The 20,782-nt window shown below is 39.2% G+C and overlaps 1 protein-coding gene across 1 annotated transcript in view; it reads left to right on the top strand.

Annotated features, from left to right (window-relative positions):
* The window catches only part of DDX10 (DEAD-box helicase 10), a 273,197-nt gene that overhangs the window by 230,803 nt on the left and 21,612 nt on the right, over nt 1-20,782 (top strand). The window contains exon 17 of the mRNA XM_021710807.1: nt 17,128-17,264. Coding sequence (XP_021566482.1) covers nt 17,128-17,264 — 137 coding nt within the window. The remainder of the gene's footprint in view (nt 1-17,127; nt 17,265-20,782) is intronic.

Raw genomic sequence — 20,782 nt, 5'->3', positions numbered from 1 at the left:
GGTTAGGTGGCCAGAGCTGAAATGTGCTACCCTCCTTTCATTTATGTGTCCATTTTATGTGTTAATGCTGGATGTTAGGAAGAGCAGAGGTGTTTTGGAGCAGCAGGATTCCTATAATTGTAGAGTCCACAGCCTTTGATCAAAGTTGAGGTTGGAGTTTTCAAGGCAATTCAGCCAGTGCATGTTAGAGGTGCATGCAGTACATACCCATTTTGGCTTGATGCCAAAGAGCCAAGTATATAAATCAGTATTATGCTATGATCCAACACCACCATGATAGAATACATTTCTAGGAGACAGAAATACACTGAAAATATTCAAAAATATTTTAATTAGTATTATAACATGTTTATTAAAAAGTGAAGGGATTAGGCTATTAAAATTTACCATTATGATATGGGAGCCATAATTTCTGAGTACTGTCAGCTGCTCTTATGTTCACTATTCTGCATTTTTGCCTTAGCAAATAAATGTTCCCTTTCAACTGGTGCATTTAAAAATATTATTAAGCTTTTTGTGTTTATAATTAAAGAAAAAATTCTTCTATAAGTAACTTTGTACCTGGGATTTATAACTTGGGTAAATCTCTAAAATCAGTCTATCTCTAATCCCTAAGGACGGTTAGCTATATGCAGCAAATCAGAATTTTTATTTAAAAATTTAAGACTACGAAGAATTATCTTCATGCATTCTTAGAAAGTATTTTGAAGTTTGATTAGTGGGAACAAAATGTGGGTTTTTTTTTTAACTGACATTTTATTGAGATAATTGTAGGCTCACATCAGTTGTAAGAAATACAAGGAAATTTTGTGTAGGCTTTACCCGGTTTTTCCCAGCAGTTACATTTTGCAAAACTATAGAACAATATCACAAACAGGCTATTGGTATTGAGACAGTCAAGATATAGAACCTGTTTTTTTTGTCACTACAAGGATCCTTCACATAATCCTTTTATGGCTATACCTGCCTTCTCCCTCTGACCCATCTCTGAACTCTGGCAACCATTAATTTGTTTTCTCTTTCTATGATTTTGTCATTTCAATAATATTATATAAATGGAGTCGTATGTGTGTGACTTTTGGTGATTGCTGTTTTTCACTCCAAATAATTCCCCGGAGAATCATCCAAGTTGTCACATGTATCAGTAGTTTGTTCTTTTTTCTTGCAGAGTAGTATTTCGTGTTACAAATATACCATAGTTTGTTCAACTATTTACTCATTACAGCATATCTGGATTATTTCTGCCTTTGGGCTATTAAAAAAGCTGCTGTGAATAAGCAAGTGCTAGTCCTTCTGTGATCCTAAGTTTTTATTACTCTGGTATAAATATTCAAGAGGATAAATGCTGAGTTCTATGATAGTTGCAATTCTAGTTTTAAAAGACGCTGCCAAACTGTTGTTCACAGTGGCTATATCATTTTACATCTCCACCAGAAATTCACAAGTGATACAATTGATCCCAATTCTGGCCAGTTATTTGATGTTGTCAGTATTTTTTATTTTAGCCATTTTGACTGATGTGTAGTGATGTCTCATTGTGGTTTTAATTCGCATAGTTAAATGGTTAATGATGGTGAATATATTTTCCAATGCTTACTTGCCATCTGTCTATATATTCTTTATTGAAACAAATAGTACTGTTTTGTTAAAATTTTACTTTCTGGTTGTTTATTCTTAATATATAGAGATGTATTTGATTTGTGCATATGCTATGATTTTACTAAACTCATTGATTAGTTCTGGAACCTTTTTTGTAGATTCCATGGAATTTTCTTTTTCTTTTTTAATTTTTAATTTTAAAGATGTGGGATACAATTCAGGGTTAGGTATACAGATATTCACCATGCAGGTACCCTTGTTGATGAAGTGTGTGTCCCCTCCCCTGGCAATTTCCCACTACTGCCAATCCCTTTCTTATAGTATTATGATAATTTTTCAAGGTCCGCTCATGAATGAGAACATGTGGTACTCAGTTCTTTGTTTCTGTAACTCAGTGTTATAGACTCTAAGTCCATCCAAGTTGCTGTGAAGTTCATAATTTTGTCCTTCTTTATGACTGCATAATATTCCATCGTGTATATATACTTTTTTAATCCAGTCCTCTTTTGATGGGCAGCATGATTGCTTCCATATTTTTGCTATTGTGAATAATGCTGTAATAAACATGCATGTGCATGTATCTTTTTCATAGAGTGATTTGAGTTCCTCCAGGTATATTCCCAGAAGGAGGATTGCAGGGTCATATGGAAGTTTAATTTTTAGACCTTTTAAGAGTTGCCAAACTGTTTTCCACAGAGGTTGTACTAGTTTACGCTCCCACCAACAGTGTAGAAGTATTCCTTTTCCCCCATATTCTCTCCAGCATCTGTTGTTTCTTGAGTTATTGGTGATGGCCATCCTTACTGGAGTTGGGTGGTATCTCAGTGTGGTTTTAATTTGCATTTCTTTGATGACTAGTGGGCCGAGCATTTTTAATGTATCGGTTGGCTCCTCTTATGTCTTCTTTTGAGAAGTATCTATTCATATCTTTTGCCCACTTTGTAATGGGGGCTGTTTGTTTTTTTCTTTTTGGCACATATGAGTTCCTTGTAGATCCTATATGTTAGGCCTTTGTCACATATACAGTTGGCAAATATTTTTTCCCAGTCTGTGTGCTGTCTCCCTGCTCTCTCAATGATTTCTTTGGCTTTCCAGAAGCTTTTCAGTTTGAAGAGGTCCCGCTTGACTATCTTATCTCTTATGGCATGGGCCCTTGGGGGTTTTGATCAGGAATTGGTTACCAGTTCCAATTTCCTTAAAGATGTCTCCTGCATTTTCTAAGGTTCTTATAGTTTGAGGTTTTATTTATAGTTCTTTAGAGTTTGTTTTTGTGTATGGTGATAGTTAGGGGTCCTGTTTCATTCTGTGTTTGGTCAGCCAGTTTTCCCAGCATCATTTACTGACTAGGTTCTCTTCTCCCCAGTGGTTGGTGGTGGGGGTTTTGCCGAAGATGAGTTGATTGAGAAATTGAGGTTTTGATTCTGGAATCTCAGTCCTGTACCATTGGTCTGTAAGCCTGTTCTTGTACAAGTGCCAGGCTGTTTTGATTATTATAGCTTTATAATAAAGTTTAAAGTCTGGGAGTATGATACCTCCCAGTTTGTTTTTTTGTTTTTCTACTGAGGATTGCTTTGGCTATTCGTGGTTGTTTATGTTTCCATGTGAATTCCTGTATGTCATTTCCAGGTCTGAGAAGAATGCTGTTGGTAATTTAATGGGTATTGCATTAAATCTGTAGATTGCCTTGGGTAGGATGGACATCTTAACAGTATTGATTCTTCCAATCCATGAGCATGGAATATTTTTCCATTTGTTTGTGTCATCTTTGATTTCTTTGAGCAGTGTTTTGTAGTTTTCGTTGTAAAGGTCTTTCACTTCTCTGGTTAGGAGGATGCCAAGGTATTTCACAAAATGTGTTTTGAACTCACTTTTCTCTAAACATTTCTGCTTTTTTTTCATTATCTTTATTTTTTTAATCAGAATTGAAAATAGTTGATAATAAATCATGGAAAGATTTTTTTTTAAGTCCTAAATGGAATTAAATAACTAAAAATTAAATACAATTCTTAAAGGCTATTTGGAGCCAGACCTGGTGTCACACCATAATCTCAGCACTTTGGGAGGCCAAGATGGGAGGACTGCCTGAGCCCAGGATTTTGAGACCAGCCTGCGCAATATGGCAAGATTTTGTTTCTACAGTAAAATAAAATAAAAAATTAGCTAGGCCTGGTAGTGCACGCCAGTAGTCCCAACTACTCTGGAGGCTGAGACAGAAGGATCGCCTGAGCCCAGCAGGTCAAGGCTGCAGTAGCTGTGATCATGCCACTGCATTCCAGCCTGGACGACAGACTGAGACCTTGACTCAAAAAAAAGCAAAAAAACAAAACCAAAAAAGGGTTATTTTTTTGAATGCTATGTGGTATACAGGAAGATAGTAAGGCTAATTGTCTATATGTAGACTTTGAATTTATTTTCTCACTGATGATCATTGACTGACAAGCAAGTGTGTTCAGGTCAACAAATTAATCAGGAAAATTTTAAAGAAAAATCAGGCCATGAGTCTCTAAGAAATATGCTTTTACCTTTCATTCTGTTCCATTTGTGTTTGGTGTCAGACTACGGCCATTATCACGTGCTTTGCTAATTTGAAATGGAAATGATAAGTGTGTTTTCTAGCATATTGTGAGTTCTTGCTATATACCAGGCACTTTGCTAAGTGCTTTACTTACATTGTTTTATTTTATTCTCCTAGTAATTCTGTGAAGCTGATGCTGCTGTTATCTAGTTTTACAAGTGAGGAAGTTGAATATTAGAGAAGTTAAGAACCTTGCCTAAGGCCATTCAGATAGAAAGTGATAGCTGGGATTCAGTCCTAGGTTGACTAATTCTTAAGCCCTAGGTTTTTGTTTTTTGAGTTGGAGTCTCACTCTGTCGTCCAGGCTGGAGTGCAGTGGCACACTCATGGCCACCCCAGCGTCCACCTGCTGGGCTCTGGCAATTCTTCTGCCTTAGCCTTCCAAGTAGCCACAGCTTCAGGCATGCCACCACACCTGGCTAATTTTTGATTTCTTGTAGAGACGAGGTCTCGCCAAGTTGCCTGGGCTGGTCTCAAACCGACGGGCTCAGCCTGTCCACACACCACAGTCTCCCAAAATGCTGGAATTACAGGCTGAGCCATATAGTTTTAACAACTGTGTCCTCAAGGATCTTGCAGGTTATGGAGGGAGAGAATACACAGCAGTTTGTTGTGGTCAGTACTGCAGATGAAGGATATGCAAAGTGCTGTGGGCTCACAAGGGGGAGCCTGGGTCAGGAAAAGCTTTTGGGTAGAACTTGGCTTGTTACTGTCTGCCTCTCGTCTGGGCAGCAGAGTCATAAATGGGTCTCTGTGTAAGGATCCGGACTCAAAAAAACCATTTCCTGCCAGATCAGTTGTCTCACGATACTTTACCACCACTACCAGGCTACTCTCCACCACATAGGGAGAGACTTCAAAGTTCTGTGGGCAAGGGACCTTCAAAACTGAGTTGGTGATGACTTACGGCTGAAACGTACAAACCTGGCATAGTCATAGGGAAAGCGGAAGAAGGAAATGCGTAGATGTTAGGATGAGTAGCAAGTAATGGTGTGAACAAGGTTCAAGTCTCATCATTGCTTTTTTCAGAGTTGAAGCTTTTGAAATTCTTCTCTAAGTTTATCCTAATATTAAGAATTCTCAGCCGGGCTTGGTGGCTCAGCCTGTAATTCCGTGCCTTTGGGAGGCTGAGGTGAGTGGATTGCCTGAGCCCGCGGGGTTCGAGACCTGCCTGGGCAGCGAGACCTCATCTCTACAATAAAGCAAAAAAATCAGCCGGGTGTGGTAGTGCATGCATGTAATTCCGTCTACTTGGAAGGCTGAGGCGGAAGGATCGCTGGAGCCCAGCAGGCAAGGCTGCGGTGGCCGGGAGCGGCCACTGCACTCCAGTCTGGGCGACCAAGTGAGACTCCAACTCAAAAAAAAAAAAGAATTCTCTATTTATATACACATTCCACTGGAGTGCTAGTGCTGCATGGTTTCAACCAACATGTGAATTAAGTGTGACCTTCACTGTTCCATTGTGAACACCCTCACCTCGCCTGTCTGATGAGGAGCAGGGTGGGTGTATACCATGTGTATATATATAACATATATATGCATACACACACACACACATACATATACTATAAATATGGTTTATAGTTAAAGGAAAGATATGTGACTGTCAACTCTGAGACATTTTTAGGTGGTATAACGTGGTGTTTTGATTTTTTTTTTTTTTTGAGTTGGAATCTCACTCTGTCACCTAGACTGGAGTGCAGTGACCGCTCCCGGCCACTGCAGCCTCGACCCGCTGGGCTCCGGCGATCCTTCCGCCTCAGCCTTCCAAGTAATTGGAACTACAGGCATGCGCTACCACGCCTGGCTAATTTTTTTATTTGTTGTAGAGATGAGGTCTCGCCAAGTTGCCCAGGCGGGTCTCGAACCTGCAGGCTCAGGCAATCCATTCACCTCAGCATCCCAAAGCGCGGGATTACAGGCTAAGCCACCGAGCCTGGCTATAACGTGGTTTTAAAAATTATAATAGAATATTGTTAAACATTACTTGGCATTACTAGGATTCAGTTATAGAAAATTTTAGATTTTTCTCCTAAAACATATCTGTGGCAAGAATAAAATAATTTTATACTAGTTCATGTGAATGAGAATGGTTTGATGTGTTCATCATTTGAACAAACTAATATGAATTCTTCACCATAATCTCCTTCTGGCATTTGAAATACTCTTTTTCATCCAAGATTACTACCTGTGTTAGAAACATCCAGTGTAACAAATATATTGAGTATAAGTTACAACTTTCTATCCATGAGAGAGAAGTTTTAAATGAGTTTTTCAAGTTCTGAATTCTCATCAAATTCTGCAACAAAAATACTAGTCTTTTCTGCTAATTTGTGGATTTGATATTAGAAGTCTTACTGAGCTGGGCACAGTGGCTCACGCCTGTAATCCGAGCACTTTGGGAGGGTAAGATGAGAGGATTGCCTGAGCCCACCAGTTTGAGACCAACCTGGGCAACTTGGCAAGACCTCATCTCAACAATAATTTAAAAAATTAGTTGGGCGTGGTGGCGCAGGCCTGTAATTCCAGTTACTAGGAAGACTGAGGCGAAAGGATCACCTGAACCCAGCAAGTCGAGGCTGTGGTGGCCATGAGTGTGCCACTGCACTCCAGCCTGGGTGACAAGAGTATGACTCCAAATCAAAAAAAAAAAAAGACGTCTTATTCCGCCTCCTCCCATTTGTCAGTCTGCAAAAGGAATTACACTTCTCAATTTTAAACTTCTCAAATGTAGGATTCTAGCGCATTCATTTTTGCATACCTCATGATGGGCCAAATGTACTAAACATTCAGGAAATGATTATTAATTCAAGATAAAGGAAGTACTTGAGGTTTCTACATTTTATGAATGAATGTAAGGGTTAAAAATTTGATCATATATAATAAGTCTAGATGTAGAAAAATTATTTGTGCATGTGTAAGACACGGTGTACAGATTCTTACATAAAGAAGTTTTCTTGTAAATCTCTAGTGGGAATTTTTAAACATAATTTATTATTTTTTAGGCTTTTAAATTTACTTTACTGACTGTTAATTTTTTCCCATTAGGATGTCTTATTGCCCTTTTTCCAAGTATCTCCAATTAGTTAAATCTTTACAAGTTTCCTTATAAATTACCCAAATCCTGCAAATTATTTCCATTTTATAGTTGAGAAATCTAAGACAGAAGCTAAATGATTGACAGTTACATACAATAAAATGTGTTTGGTCAGATCTAAATTGGTGAGGCTTTAAACTTAATTAGTGTTAAATCCTTATCAATAATAATGAGGATTTAAATACTCATTATTAAATAGCATTTGAATTAAAGTTAAAAAATTGTATTTATTTATTATTCATATATTATTTGTTTGATCAAACAGGAAATACATTTATTTTTGTAAATGAGATGTCCTATGTGGTCATATAGATTAGAGCAATTATAATGCTTAACATTTAGATTATCAGTGATATCACAGGTCCACCTTAATATTTTCACATATTTATTTATTTATCAGATATTGATTGAGAGCCCGTACTTTGCTTTTTATTGACTATTGCAGTGAACAGATCATGGCCTCTGCTCTAATGGAACTCACTGCTTAGTGAGGGATACAGATGCTAAACAATTAATGAATTCACGTTAGATGTAGTTCTGTGGCATTGAAGAGAAATCTACAGGTTTTTTTAACTAAGAAAGTGATGTTTAGAAATGTTTGATCTGAGACCTGATGACTTGTGTTATCAGGGAGACATTATAAAAAATATATTTGATCTTTGTCCCAGGTTCCCAATACAGAGCACCCTTAATACCCTTGACATTTCCTGTGTGATAAGAGTGTCTCTTGTTCATAGGAAGCTCCTTTTTAGCACACTGACATTGATGCTAATGTGATGACTCAGGATGGGGGTCTCTAGATAGCTTTAGGATAGGGGCTGCTCACCAAAAGACCAAATACTTCATTGTGGTGGAACCTTTTGGTCCCATTTCCTCTACTTCTCTGGAGGAGAGGTGATGGCTGACAAGTGAATCATAAAGATCTTTGAACAGTAAGTTCTGAGAACTTCTGCACTGGTGGATACGTTCATTTGCTGGGAAGTTGTCCCACCCAGAGAGGGCATGGAAGCTCTGTCCCCCACTCCCACTCCATGCCTTGTCCTATTCATGTCTTCCATCTAGCTGTTTCTGAGTTGGGGCCTCAGTGTAACTGATAATCATAGCTAAAGCACTTGCCTGAGTTCTGTAAATAGTTGTAGAGAATTACAGAACCCGAGGGGGAAGGTTGTGGGAACCTCTGAATTTGTAGTCTGCTAGGCTGCTGGTGCCGGAAGTGGAGGCATTCTTGTGGGACTGAGCCCTTGACCTTGTGGGTCTGTTAGCGTACTCCGTGCAGTTAGTGTCAGGGTGGAATTGAATTGCTGAGCAACCACTGGCATTGGAGAATTGGTGTGAAAAGACAACATACGTTGATGTTAGAAGGCACCACGCCAGGAAAAGGATTGCAGAAGAGCATCCAGTATAGAGACAGCACGTAGAAAGACCTGAGGTAGAAGGAGGCTTGTCATCTGCCAGGACCTAGAAGAAAGAAAATGTGTTGCAAGCAGGTAACAGACATGATCAGGTTTGAAATGCATTTAAACATTCTGTTTACAACACAGAGAACTGAGTGGTCAGAAGGGGGGAAAGAATATTTGTAGCGAGACCCGTTAGGCAGCTGTCCTGGTACTGTAGGCCACAGAAAATAGAGGCTTGGGAGACCAGCGTAAGGAGAATGGAGATGGCCACATGCAAGGTGACAGGAAGTACCTGCTTGCTTTATGAAGTTTGTAAACATGCTTGATGCTGGAAACACATTGTATAAGAACGTCCAAAACTTCATGGTGAGATTTGAGATTCGAGTGACATAGGAGAAAAACCTAGCATAGGTCCAGATTTGTATGACCTTGGCAATTAATTTAGTTGTCTGAATCCCAGTTTCTTAATGTTGAAAATGGGAATGATACATCTTGTTTGACCTACTTCACAGGGTTGGAAGATCAAGTTCAATAATGTATGTCAGAGCACTTTGTAATTTTATTGTAGGAGAATGACACTTCTGTGTTTCTTTCCATCATCATGACCAAAACCAAAAGAACTAGTCGAATAACATTTATTGTTTTGGATATTTTCACCTGTCCTACTTACAGATGAATCTTCCAGCGAACTATTTTAGGAAAAACTATTTTAGGAAAAACTATTTTAGGTGGAATAATTTCCTCAGAGGTAGTGCGACTATGTTCCTAGATATAATTGATCTCTGAGTGGGTGGGCTCTACTCCCCTAGCACTCAGGGCCTTAAGAGAAGAGGCTGAGCGTGTGTGATAGTGGGGGGTTCTGGCTTTGTTTGGAGCAGGCTGGGAGGGTCAAGAGGGATGGGAGAGCTACTTACCAATGAGGTTGCAGCTTCCAACCTGGAAGTGTATGAAGAGACATGTCGGCAGCGAGGATCTATAATCCACCAGCCAGTGTTAGGGGAGCCTAAGTTGAAAACTGCTTTCTGTCAAATGTTAGACATATCACGGGGCCTGTATGGTCGATTCCCTCTTGATTGGCTGCCCTGAAGTAGCAGAACCTGGCTTTTATTGTAACGCATATGTGGGTAACTGTCCTAGAACAGCTCAGTTTATTATCGGGTCGGGGACATTATGGTGTCTGCTGCTGTATTCCCAGAAACTAGGAGTGTGTCTGGCACACATAATAGCTGCTTAACAAAGATTTGTTGAATAAAGGCATTTCTGTCTGAATCCATTTAGACTGCTATAACAAAATACCTTAGACTGGGTAATATGTAAACAGTAGAAATCAGGATGGATGTATTAACTCATGCCTGTAATCCAAGCACTGTGGGAGACTGAGGCAGGAGGATTCAAGACTAGCCTAAGCAACATAGTGAAGACCTCATCTCTACAAAAATAAAAAAATTAACTGAGTGTGGTGGTGTGCACTTGTAGTCCCTGCTACTTGGGAGGCTGAGGTGAAAGGATTTCCTGGACCCAGGAGGTCAAAACTGTGGTGAGCTGTGATTGTGCCACTGCATTCTAGCTTGGGTGACAGAGTGAGACCCCAACTCACAAAAATAAATAAGTATAAACAATAGAAATTACTTGCTCACTGTTCTGGAGCCTGGCAAGTTCCAGATCAAGGTGCCAGTGGATTTGGGGTCTGGTGAAGGTTTGTTTTCTACTTCATAGAGGGCACCTTCTTGCTGTGTTTTTAGATCATGGAAGGGATGGAAGAACACATTCCCTCAGGCCTCTTTAGGGCACTAATCCCATTCAGGTGTGCCACCCTTAAACCTAATCATCTCCCAGAAGCCCACCTCTTCATATTATAACCTTGGGGTAAACAAGTAGAATTTTTGAGGGTTACAAACATACAGACCATGGCATATTTTTATAAGGTATCTTCAGAGCGTTTGCTAAACTGCTTTTTAAAATTTAGTTTCCATATTTAACATGGGTCTAATGTGTACATCTATGCTTCTGTGCATATTGATTCTCTTGAATATATTATATACTTGTCTCAGTCAGTGTGGGCTTCTATAACAAATTCCATAGACTAACAGACAATTTAAACGACGAACCCAGTGACTGAAAAGTCCAATATAAGGAGCCAACAGATCCAGTATCTTGTGAAAGACTGCTTACTGGTTTGCAGATGGCTAGCTTCTCACTTAGCTTACTCACTCACATGGAGAACTAGCCAGTCCTCCTCACCTTCTTTTAAGGGCACTAATCCCATTCATAAGAGCTCCCCTTCATGACCATCACATTGGGATCAGGGTGTTGACATAAGAATGGGGGGGCACAAGCATTGTCTACCGTAGTACTCATGTGGCCCACAGAATCTAGCTGGTTCTCCTGCCCTAACGCCTCTCATACCTGTTGCCCACCTGCATCTCCACTGCCACGCACCTCATTGATCCCCTCAGGCTTCACCTGGATTACTGTAGTCTAAAACTGATATCCTTCCTATACATGCTATACCCTCAAGAACCAGTCCCATTTCAAAGATTTTAATTTGGTACTGGGTCTTCAGGTTTGCAGTCCTGTCTGCTGACATCTCTTGCTTTTGAGCCCCTCTAGCAAGTTTTTTATTTCAGTAATTAGACTTTTCAGCTCTAGGAGACCCAGGTTGGCTTGTTTGTTAAATAGTTTTCACTGCTTTGCTCAGATCATCTTTACTCCTGCTAAAATACTTAAATATTTTCTCTTTACTTATAGCTGTGACTTTCCAGCCATGGTGTCTTAACACATTGACATGTCACAATCAGTTGTGGGGTAACAGGTGTGTCAGAAAAGATTTGTGCTATCGTTCGTGAAAATGAGTCCAAAAGGAGATACCGATTGAGAAGGGTGCCATATCTGAAAATTATCTTAAATGATTTATGAAACCAAAGATAGAGACAGTAATTAGAATGTCCATTGTCTTTGTTATTGTGTGCATCTAGAAAGAGCACACATTAAACTAGACCTGGCCAGAAGGAAAAAGAGTACTTTTCTCCAGAATGTTTTTATTATGGTAAAAACTCTAACTTAATAACTTGTATTTGTGCCTTGTTTTTGTTGTCACTGATAATAGTTTTTGTTTTCTAATAAATTAAAGGTATTGTTCGCTAGAGACACATTATGCTTGTCATACAACAGGTATTGCATATTTTATGTTACGTATTTCTAACCATCTCAAAGAATGAACAAAAGGCAAAATGTCAGTATCAAATTTCTTTTGTTCTGTCTGTCCTACACTATTAGTGGTTTGAAATTGTGTTTCTGAGAGGAATGACTGCCAACTTAAATTCATTTGTCATTGTCATGAATTGACTGATGCAGCACAGACAATGTGGTGTGGCATCAGCATTGCAGTCATTTTGTAGGTCAGGAAGTCACAAGGCTGGAATGTTGTCATTTACAAAAGTCATAAGTAACACCAATCCAAATAGTATTTTGATAGTTTATTTTTATCTTTCTGCATTAGCATTGTCCTTCAAATAAACATTCATGCTGGGATACTGTACAGTATTCCAGTATTCCAGAGTGAGGTATTTATACTGTCTGACTTTCCAGTTTTTCTCTTATTTTTTAAAATTTCCGGTGTTTTGTGAAGGCCACCAACTTTGTAATGTATATTCCAGGGGCATATCAAATGGTAGTGTGAGTGTTAATGAGGTTGAGTGAAGTATTCTGCTTGAAGTGTCAGAGAACAGATCTCAAAGCCAGCAGGACAGCGGAAATTAGGGGACTCCCCAGAGGCAACCACAGAGAGGGTAGGCCCAGCTCTGCCTGAATCCTTAGCTGAATACTACATTTCACAGGCTCAGGGGTGACCCATAGGAAACCATGCTTAAAAGCAGTGACTGGAAGCCTTAAGAGCAAACAGAGGTGAGTGGCTGCATACCTTGGATTCAAGTTTGCGGTGTGAACCCAGGCAAGGGAACTGCCTATTAGAATGCGAGTTGACTAATCCTCAGAAACCATGACAGAATCTAGTGTTGTAACATATTAGCTATAGGCATACGTTTTCTACAAGAAAAAAATTTGACATGCAGTTAAACAGAAAAATGTGATCTATACCCAAGCAAAAAGCAGTCAAACCAGCATGGTGGCTCATGCCTGTAATTCCAGCACTTTGGGATGTGGAGGCGGGAGGATACTTGAGCCCAGGGGGTTCAAGACCAAACCAGACAACTCGTTTCTACAGTAAATTTTTTTTTTTTTTGAGTTGGAGTCTCACTCTGTTGCCCAGACTGGAGTGCAGTGGCCGCTCCCGGCCACCGCAGCCTCGACCTGCTGGGCTCCGGCGATCCTTCCGCCTCAGCCTTCCAAGTAGCCGGAATTACAGGCATGCGCTACCACGCCCGGCTGATTTTTTTTTATTTATTGTAGAGATGAGGTCTTGCCTGCCCAGGCAGGTCTCGAACCCGCGGGCTCAGGCAATTCACTCACCTCAGCCTCCCAAAGGTGCGGGATTACAGGCTGAGCCACCGAGCCCGGTTTACAATAAATTTTTTTTAAAAAGCTGGACATGGTGGCACACACCTGGAGTTCCACCTACTTGGAAGGCTGAGGCAGAAGGATCACCTGAGTCCAGCAGGTCAAGGCTGAGGTAGCTGTGAGTGTGCTGCTGCACTCCAGCCTAGGTGACAGTGTCAGACTGTGACTCCAAAAAAAAAAAAAGGAAAGAACAATTAACAGAACTGACTCTTGGCCCAGATGTGAATTTAGCAAAGACTTAAAGCAGTTTTTAAAAACAAGTTCAGAGAATTAAAAGAAAACATGGCATCAGTGAATAAAAGTGATCTGATCTGAGCAGTGAAAACTATTTAAAAAATAAAGAAAAACCAACCTTGGTATCCTAGTACTAAAAAGTATAATTATTAAAATTTTAAAAAATTGCTAGATGGGCTCAAAAGCAGTTAGGAAATGTCAGAAGATAGGACAACAAACTTAAAGACTCAGCAGAAATTGCCCTATCTAAAGAACAGGGGAGAGAAAAAAAGATGGGAAATGAACAGAACCTCTGAGACCTGTGACGAGGTCTAATATACATGTGTTTGAACAGCTGAAAGAAGAGGTGAAAGAGAGACATGTGTATTTGAAGCAATAATGGCTGAAAACTTGCAAGATTTAGCGAATGACATGAATTACAGATTTCAAGAAGCTTACAGAGCCCCAAGAAGGATGAATATAAAGAAAACCATTCCTGGATACATTGTAGTCAAACATTATGATAAGCAGAAATGTTTAAAGCTATCAGGAAAATGATGCTTGTTTGTTTTTCAAGGAAAACAACGGAAGGTAAAGTCTTGAAGATTTTCAGAAAAAATTCGTAGACAACTTGTTTTCACCAATACGTAATATTTGACTTTGGAAAACTTATACCACCAACAGCTTTCCAACACCTTAAAAGACTTTTTTTTTAAAAATGGCATTGATGGTGATATTCACAAATATGATTTTGAAAAATATTGCATAGCATAATGAAATGTGTCAACATAAGGAGGATCTAAATAACTCAGTGTTACAAAATCATTCATTGGTTAAAGATCCATTCGAAGTACAAGGTAGACCAATGGATTTTATTGTTAACAAAATACAAAAAGTGTATTAGGCCGGACTCAGTGACTCAGTCTGTAATCCCAGCACTTTGGGAGGCCAAAGCGAGTGGATTACCTGAGCCCACAGGTTCAAGACCAGTCGGGCAACTTGGCAAGACCTAGTCTCTACAATAAATCAAAAATTGGCAGGGCATGGTACTGCGTGCCTGTAGTTCCGGCTACTTGGAAGTCTGAGGTGGAATGATCGCTGGAGCGCAGCGAGTCAAAGTGTATTGAAATGGTTTAGGATTCCACATTGTAACTACTTTTTAAGACTCTACCGCTCTTCAAGGTTGGTTAAGGAGTCAGAGAATAGCCAGTTATCTGAATAGGTTATACTATTACCGCTCCTTTTCCAAACTACCTATTTATCAACGAGAGACCAGATTTTCTTCATGTACTTCAAGCAGAACAACATATCGCAACAGATTGCATGAAGAGCAAGCAGATTTGAGAGTTCAGCTAGCACCTTTTCAGCCAGACGTGAAAAAACCTTACAAAATTGTAAAATGATGTTTTTCAGTTTTGGAAATCACGGCTATCTTTAATAAAATAGACTTTGTATGCTCGTAGGTAGAGAGTTTATTATTGAATGAGTTGATAAATGTATTTTTAAAGAGTATTAGTTTTAATTTCTAGCACAGTAAATGTCAGTTGATATTCTCCACATTAACGAAAGCCCTTTGGAGTCCTCCTTTTTTCTTTTTTTTTTTTTAAGTGTAGAGGTGTCCAGAGACAAAAAGGTTTGAGAACTGTTTTGAGTGTGTTGCCTCCACAAAGAAGATACATTCCTTTAAAGGATCAGATGGGAAAATTGGAAACATCTTGTAGCCCAGGAGATTAATGTTCTTGAGAATATCATGACATTCAAGTTTCGTTGGTATCTTTGGTTATTTTCAAGTAGATGATAATATAAAGTGGCCATCAAGTGTGCTGCTGCTTCCTGTTTCTAATGGTACACCTTCCCACCCACCCCATTTCTTTCCAAACCTTTAATTTCTACCAGGGACCTTTATCAGGAAAGCAAGAAGGGACTTTGCAGTGGTGACTAATCCTTATTTTCTTTACTTCTTCCCCCTTTTTGTTATGTTTAGAGGTTATTCAGGGAGAGCTGTTGAAAAGTTTTAAAGGACTTCTGTAGTGAATAGCATAGCACAGTGGATCGCTGTGCTATTCTGAATTCTTTAGTTTCTGGAAAAGACCATCAATCATTTGACATTAATTAATTATTAAAGTTTGTCTCACTTGTGTGGAGAATTGTAAAGATGGAGAACTTAGAGACACTTACCCTGAATTTTTTTTTTAGTTCTGCTTATAATTTTTAATTCAATGCTTGTTTGAGTTTATGTACTAGGTGGCAAAACCAATCTATCAGAAATAAATGTGTTACAAGTGATGTTCATAACATAAATGTGTAGTAAGTTTAATATTGTGTTATTTTATTCTTTGACAAAAGTATATTAACTACCACAAAGTAAAAACAAGAAGCCTGCCCACCTACCTACTTGCATGAAACTGGAAAGATCACAACTTCTTCCATGAATTCCCCTTCGTTCATTATTATTGCTTTCCCTATTTCTTGGTGTTCCTCCCCCTTTTCCCAGTGTTATTAGTAACTTTGAACTTGTGTTTGAATGTAGAAAAACCGTTACTAGAAATAAATTTGTACAGATTTGATTGTTTTTACAATGTAGACTATTATGGTCATAAAATCAGACAAATGTTACCATTCTCTTGCTTCTGGTCTTTTATAGTTTTATATAGTATTTTTGGTGGTTTTGAAACATGTGTGTGGACAAGAGTGCCAAAGTAACTTTAAGTTTTATTTTTTAAAACAAAGATGAAGTTTGCTCTGTCTCCTAGGCTGGTGTACAGCCATATAATTATAGCTTACTACAGCCTCTAACTCCTAGGCTCAAATGTTCCTCTCATCCCAGCCTCCTAAGTAGCTGAGACTATAGGAACATGTAATAGCACCTGACATTTTTTTTTTTTTTTTTTTGATTTGGAGTCTCACTCTGTCACCCAGGCTGGAGGTCAGTGGCACGCTCCTGGCCACCGCAGCCTCAACCTGCTGGGCTCCTGCGATCCTTCCACCTCAGCCTTCCAAGTAGCCAGAACTACAGGCACGTGCTACCATGCCCAGCTAATTTTTGATTTATTATAGAGACGAGGTCTCGCCAAATTGCCTGGGTGGGTCTCAAACCCATGGACTCAGGCAATCTTCTCGCCTCAGCCTCTCAAAAGCACCTGACTTTTTTTTCTTTGATAGTTGAGTTACATGGAAATAAAGAAATGAACAGTTTTGCCCTGTGTTGAGTCTAAGGAACTCAATAGTAATTTACTTTCTGATTCATATTTTTTTTTTTTTTTTGAGTTGGAGTCTCACTCTGTCACCCAGACTGGAGTGCAGTGGCCGCTCCCGGCCACCGCAGCCTCGGCCTGCTGGGCTCCGGCGATCCTTCCGCCTCAGCCTTCCGAGTAGCCAGAATTACAGGCGCGCGCTACCACACCCGGCTAATTTTTTTATTTTATTGTAGAGATGAGGTCTTGCCTGCCCAGGTGGGTCTCGAACCCGCGGGCTCAGGCAGTCCACTCAACTCAGCCTCCCAAGGCGTGGGATTACAGGCTGAGCCACCGAGCCTGGCGATATTTTTTAAATGATTTTTTTTTCCTCTTTGCAAATGGTTGTGACTCTGAAAGCCACATAAAGGGCCTCACAGAACAGAAAGCTACTGATTTAAGGATGTCAATTAGAGAGGTATCTATTTGGGTCTAGAAATCAAACCTGACTATTCACCAGCTGACTTCTTAAACCACAATTTCCCTTGTGTTTTTTAGGCCAAAGATGAAGAGGAGGCCTTCCTGGATTGGAGTGAAGATGATGATGATGGATTTGATCCAAGCACACTGCCAGATCCAGATAAGTACAGAAACTCTGAAGAATCAGAAAGTAAAGATATGGGAAAGAAAATCAGGTGTGTTTCTACTATTGGTGTCAAGCACTTATTTAATACATCAGTCTTTTAATGAATCCAAAAGACATTACTAAATGTATCACTCCAGGGTTTTTTTTTTTCTTCTTCTTTTTTGAGTTGGAGTCTCACTGTCGCCCAGACTGGAGTGCAGTGGCCGCTCCCAGCTACCACAGCCTCGACCTGCTGGGCTCTGGCGATCCTTCCACCTCAGCCTTCCAAGTAGCAGGAACCACAGGCACGCGCTACCACGCCCAGCTAATTTTTTTTGATTTATTATAGAGTTGAGGTCTTGCCTGCCCAGGCGGGTCTCGAACCTGCGGACTCAGGCAATCCACTCACCTCAACCTCCCAAAGGCACAGGATTACAGGCTGAGCCACTGAGCCTGGCTCCAGGGATTTTTTTAAACCTTTACTGATATCCTGGAAAACCTTGCTGCTCTTTTTTACTCATTTTGCCAGTAGGTTGTTCTACAAGTAGCTCTTTTCTGACCATGTTAGGGACTTTTTGATTGTTTGGTAATCCCTTTTAACAGTTAAAAGTATGATATAAGTGTTGTATTTTCTTATGGCTCCAATTAGTATTTGATGCACTAGGATACATTCAGTGCAAACAGGCAGAATTTTATTTTGAGTCACTGTCAAAGGCTATATTAAGAGTACTATTAAAAATAATTTCTAAATTTTAAAAGGGGAAGTTATACTTTCATATTCTTTTATATAGAATTAAGTAACAAATAAAATAGTGGAAAATTACTACATACATAACCTTTGACAAATTCTTTCAATTTAAAATCTATTCATTTGCTGTTATCTATTTGCTGCTGTGACAAAAACAAAGAAAATGTGATGAATTGAATGCATAGTAGTATGTTGTTTTGAGAGTACTGTGCATTAGATTACATTAAGAGTTATTGATTTAAAAGTCGAGAATGTTAAACTTCATGGACACTCTAAACCAATGAGCTTACTTAGACAGAAGAAAAGTACTAATGACAGTAAAGTTAATATGATTGAAAGGAAGATGCTTGATAGAAGCCTTGAAGTGATAGCCCACGGAGTTTAGAGTTGGAGAAAAATAGTCCATAAGGCGCTATAATTTGTTTTTAAACAAGGACAGCGTTATGAAAAGTTCTCAAAAAGATTTTCTTCTGGAGAAAATGCTGTAGAGATACAGAGTTACTCTTCATTTGAATTGTGTACTCATTTAAACATAGAATTATTTTGTAAAGGAAACATTCACTTATCCAAAATGCAGTCTTCTGAGGTGACACCAGAAACTTGCATTTGCTATTTGGTAATCTGGTGGTGAACATACTAACTTTATGGTATGTGTAGACTCTAGGTAGTAGACATATTCACTTTACTACCACAAAAGGCAACATAGTAAGAAGGATTTGTTAGGATCCAGAAAAGTATATAAATGTATGTGCTATAAGGGTTAAATAATTTAGGTTCAGGGCACATTCCTAATCTTTAGAAGATGACCTCTAAGAGTAAATATACACATTCTGCTTCAGAGAATTACTTGGCTTACATTTCTAAGACCTAGATGAACTAGGGTCAAGTTTGCTGCCCCTTATGTTCTTATATAAATGTTTCTTTTTTAGAGTAGTTTTCAGGATCTGTACTTTGGTGGATGTGATTTAACTTAGCACGTGTGACTTTAAATCATTAACTTCCAAATGTTTCTGTCTCATTTGTCTCCCTGGAGGTAGCATTAATTGGTTATTAGAGTTTTGCAGCCATATTTGGCATATCTGTCTAACATACCTTTAAAAGATAGAGTCAACCTTTGAAACCATTGGCAGAATGTCAGCAAGCCTTCAGCATCTGATTCGTATGCATTTTTTCCCTAACATTTTTATGGTCGTTTCTGGGTCACCTTTCATCTATATGCAGCAAGCATTTAATTTCATTCTGTCATTTCTTACCCTTACCCTCATGGTGACATTTCCCTGCTATCAGCTAGTTCATATAACTTATATTCTAATGGCTTCATGTGTTTGATTGTTTCCTCTTCTTAATTAGTTGTATATGTTTTGTACCTCTAAATTGTCTTTACGTATTTGGGTTTAGTTTGTTTTTGGTACCAACATTCAACAGCTGAAATATTTGAAGTTGATTAATTGATTGATGAAGGACATTTACAAGGTTAAAAAAGAGCAGTGTAATTTTTTTTTTTTTTTTTGATTTGGAGTCTAACTCTGTCGCCCAGACTGGAATGCAGTGGCTGCTCCTGGCTACTGCAGCCTCAACCTGCTGGGCTCTGGCAATCCTTCTGCCTCAGCCTTCCAAGTAGCTGGAACTACAGACGCGTGCTACCACACCCGGCTAATTTTTGATTTATTGTAGAGATGAGAAGTGTAATTTTAAGAGACTATATCATTGGTCCTGATAACATGCATGATGATAGAATATAGGTGGTGGGAGAGTTGAAAGAAGCCAAGATTAGATAGTGTAATGGTGATAAACAGGAAGATAGAAGAACCTTGAGAGAAGCCAAAGCATCTTAAAGACAAGAGTTTAGATGGAAAATATTTAAGCATATAAATATTTGGCATAATTTTAATTTTAGGCACAGCTAGTAACTCTCGATTATCAGAGATTGAAACTGGTCATTTTGTTTTAAGATGAAGAAAGATTATCTTTTGTTTAAGAGGGTATCAACAAGGGCTTTATTACTAATTTGAGGTGTTTTATTCCTTTAGTATAATTAAGGACTTCAAAGGAGTTTTGTCTTTTGTAGCTGCACACACAGAGATCATCTAGTCAAATTCCCCCTTCTTACAGATGAAGACACCAAGGCTTTAAGGGGTAAAATAATTTGTCTGCGATCACAATAAAAGAACAGGTCAGTGTGATCTTTGTCAATTAAACTGATTCCCTAGTTCTAGAACCTGAATCAGGTTATGTAGATTACTCGGACATGGGGAGAGGTGGTTCAGGAAAACTTTCTGAAGACAAATTTCATGGCATTTGACAAAGACCTGGATCCTTGGTCTAAGATAGGTTTGACTGGACCATGGTTTCCCACCCTCAGCGTCATTCGTATTCTGGCTCAGATAATTCTTTGTTTGGGGGAGGGGAGGCTGGAGCCTCTTGAGCATAATTCTTGGCCTTCACCAGTAGCAACCACTCCCAGCTGGGGCAACTAAAAGCATCTTGAGGCGTTGCCAGATATTACTCAGGAAGCAAAATCACCCACAGTTGAGAACCGCAGAACCTGACCTCGAATGGCAGACATATATTTTTGGTGCTTAATTTCCCTGTCCCTTATCCATGGAGGGTTTTTTCTAGGACCTTTTCCATTTGGCCCAAGCAGTCCTTCTCAACACAACCTCTATCAGCTGGAATTGGTATACAAGATAAAACTTATTTACATTTCCTATTAATACTCTAATTTCCATTTTTCTCCCCTTTCCCTTGTTTCTTAAAATTACCTCAATGGGCCTGGCTTGGTGGCTCAGCCTGTAATCCCAGCGCTTTGGGAGGTCGAGGTGAGTGGATTGCATGAGCCT

This window comes from Carlito syrichta, unplaced genomic scaffold (assembly GCF_000164805.1).
Source record: "Carlito syrichta isolate Samal-C Ts95f unplaced genomic scaffold, Tarsius_syrichta-2.0.1 Scaffold301555, whole genome shotgun sequence".
NCBI lineage: Eukaryota > Metazoa > Chordata > Mammalia > Primates > Tarsiidae > Carlito > Carlito syrichta.
Note: the sequence above shows the minus strand (reverse complement) of the source record. Positions and strands in the feature narration are given on the sequence as shown.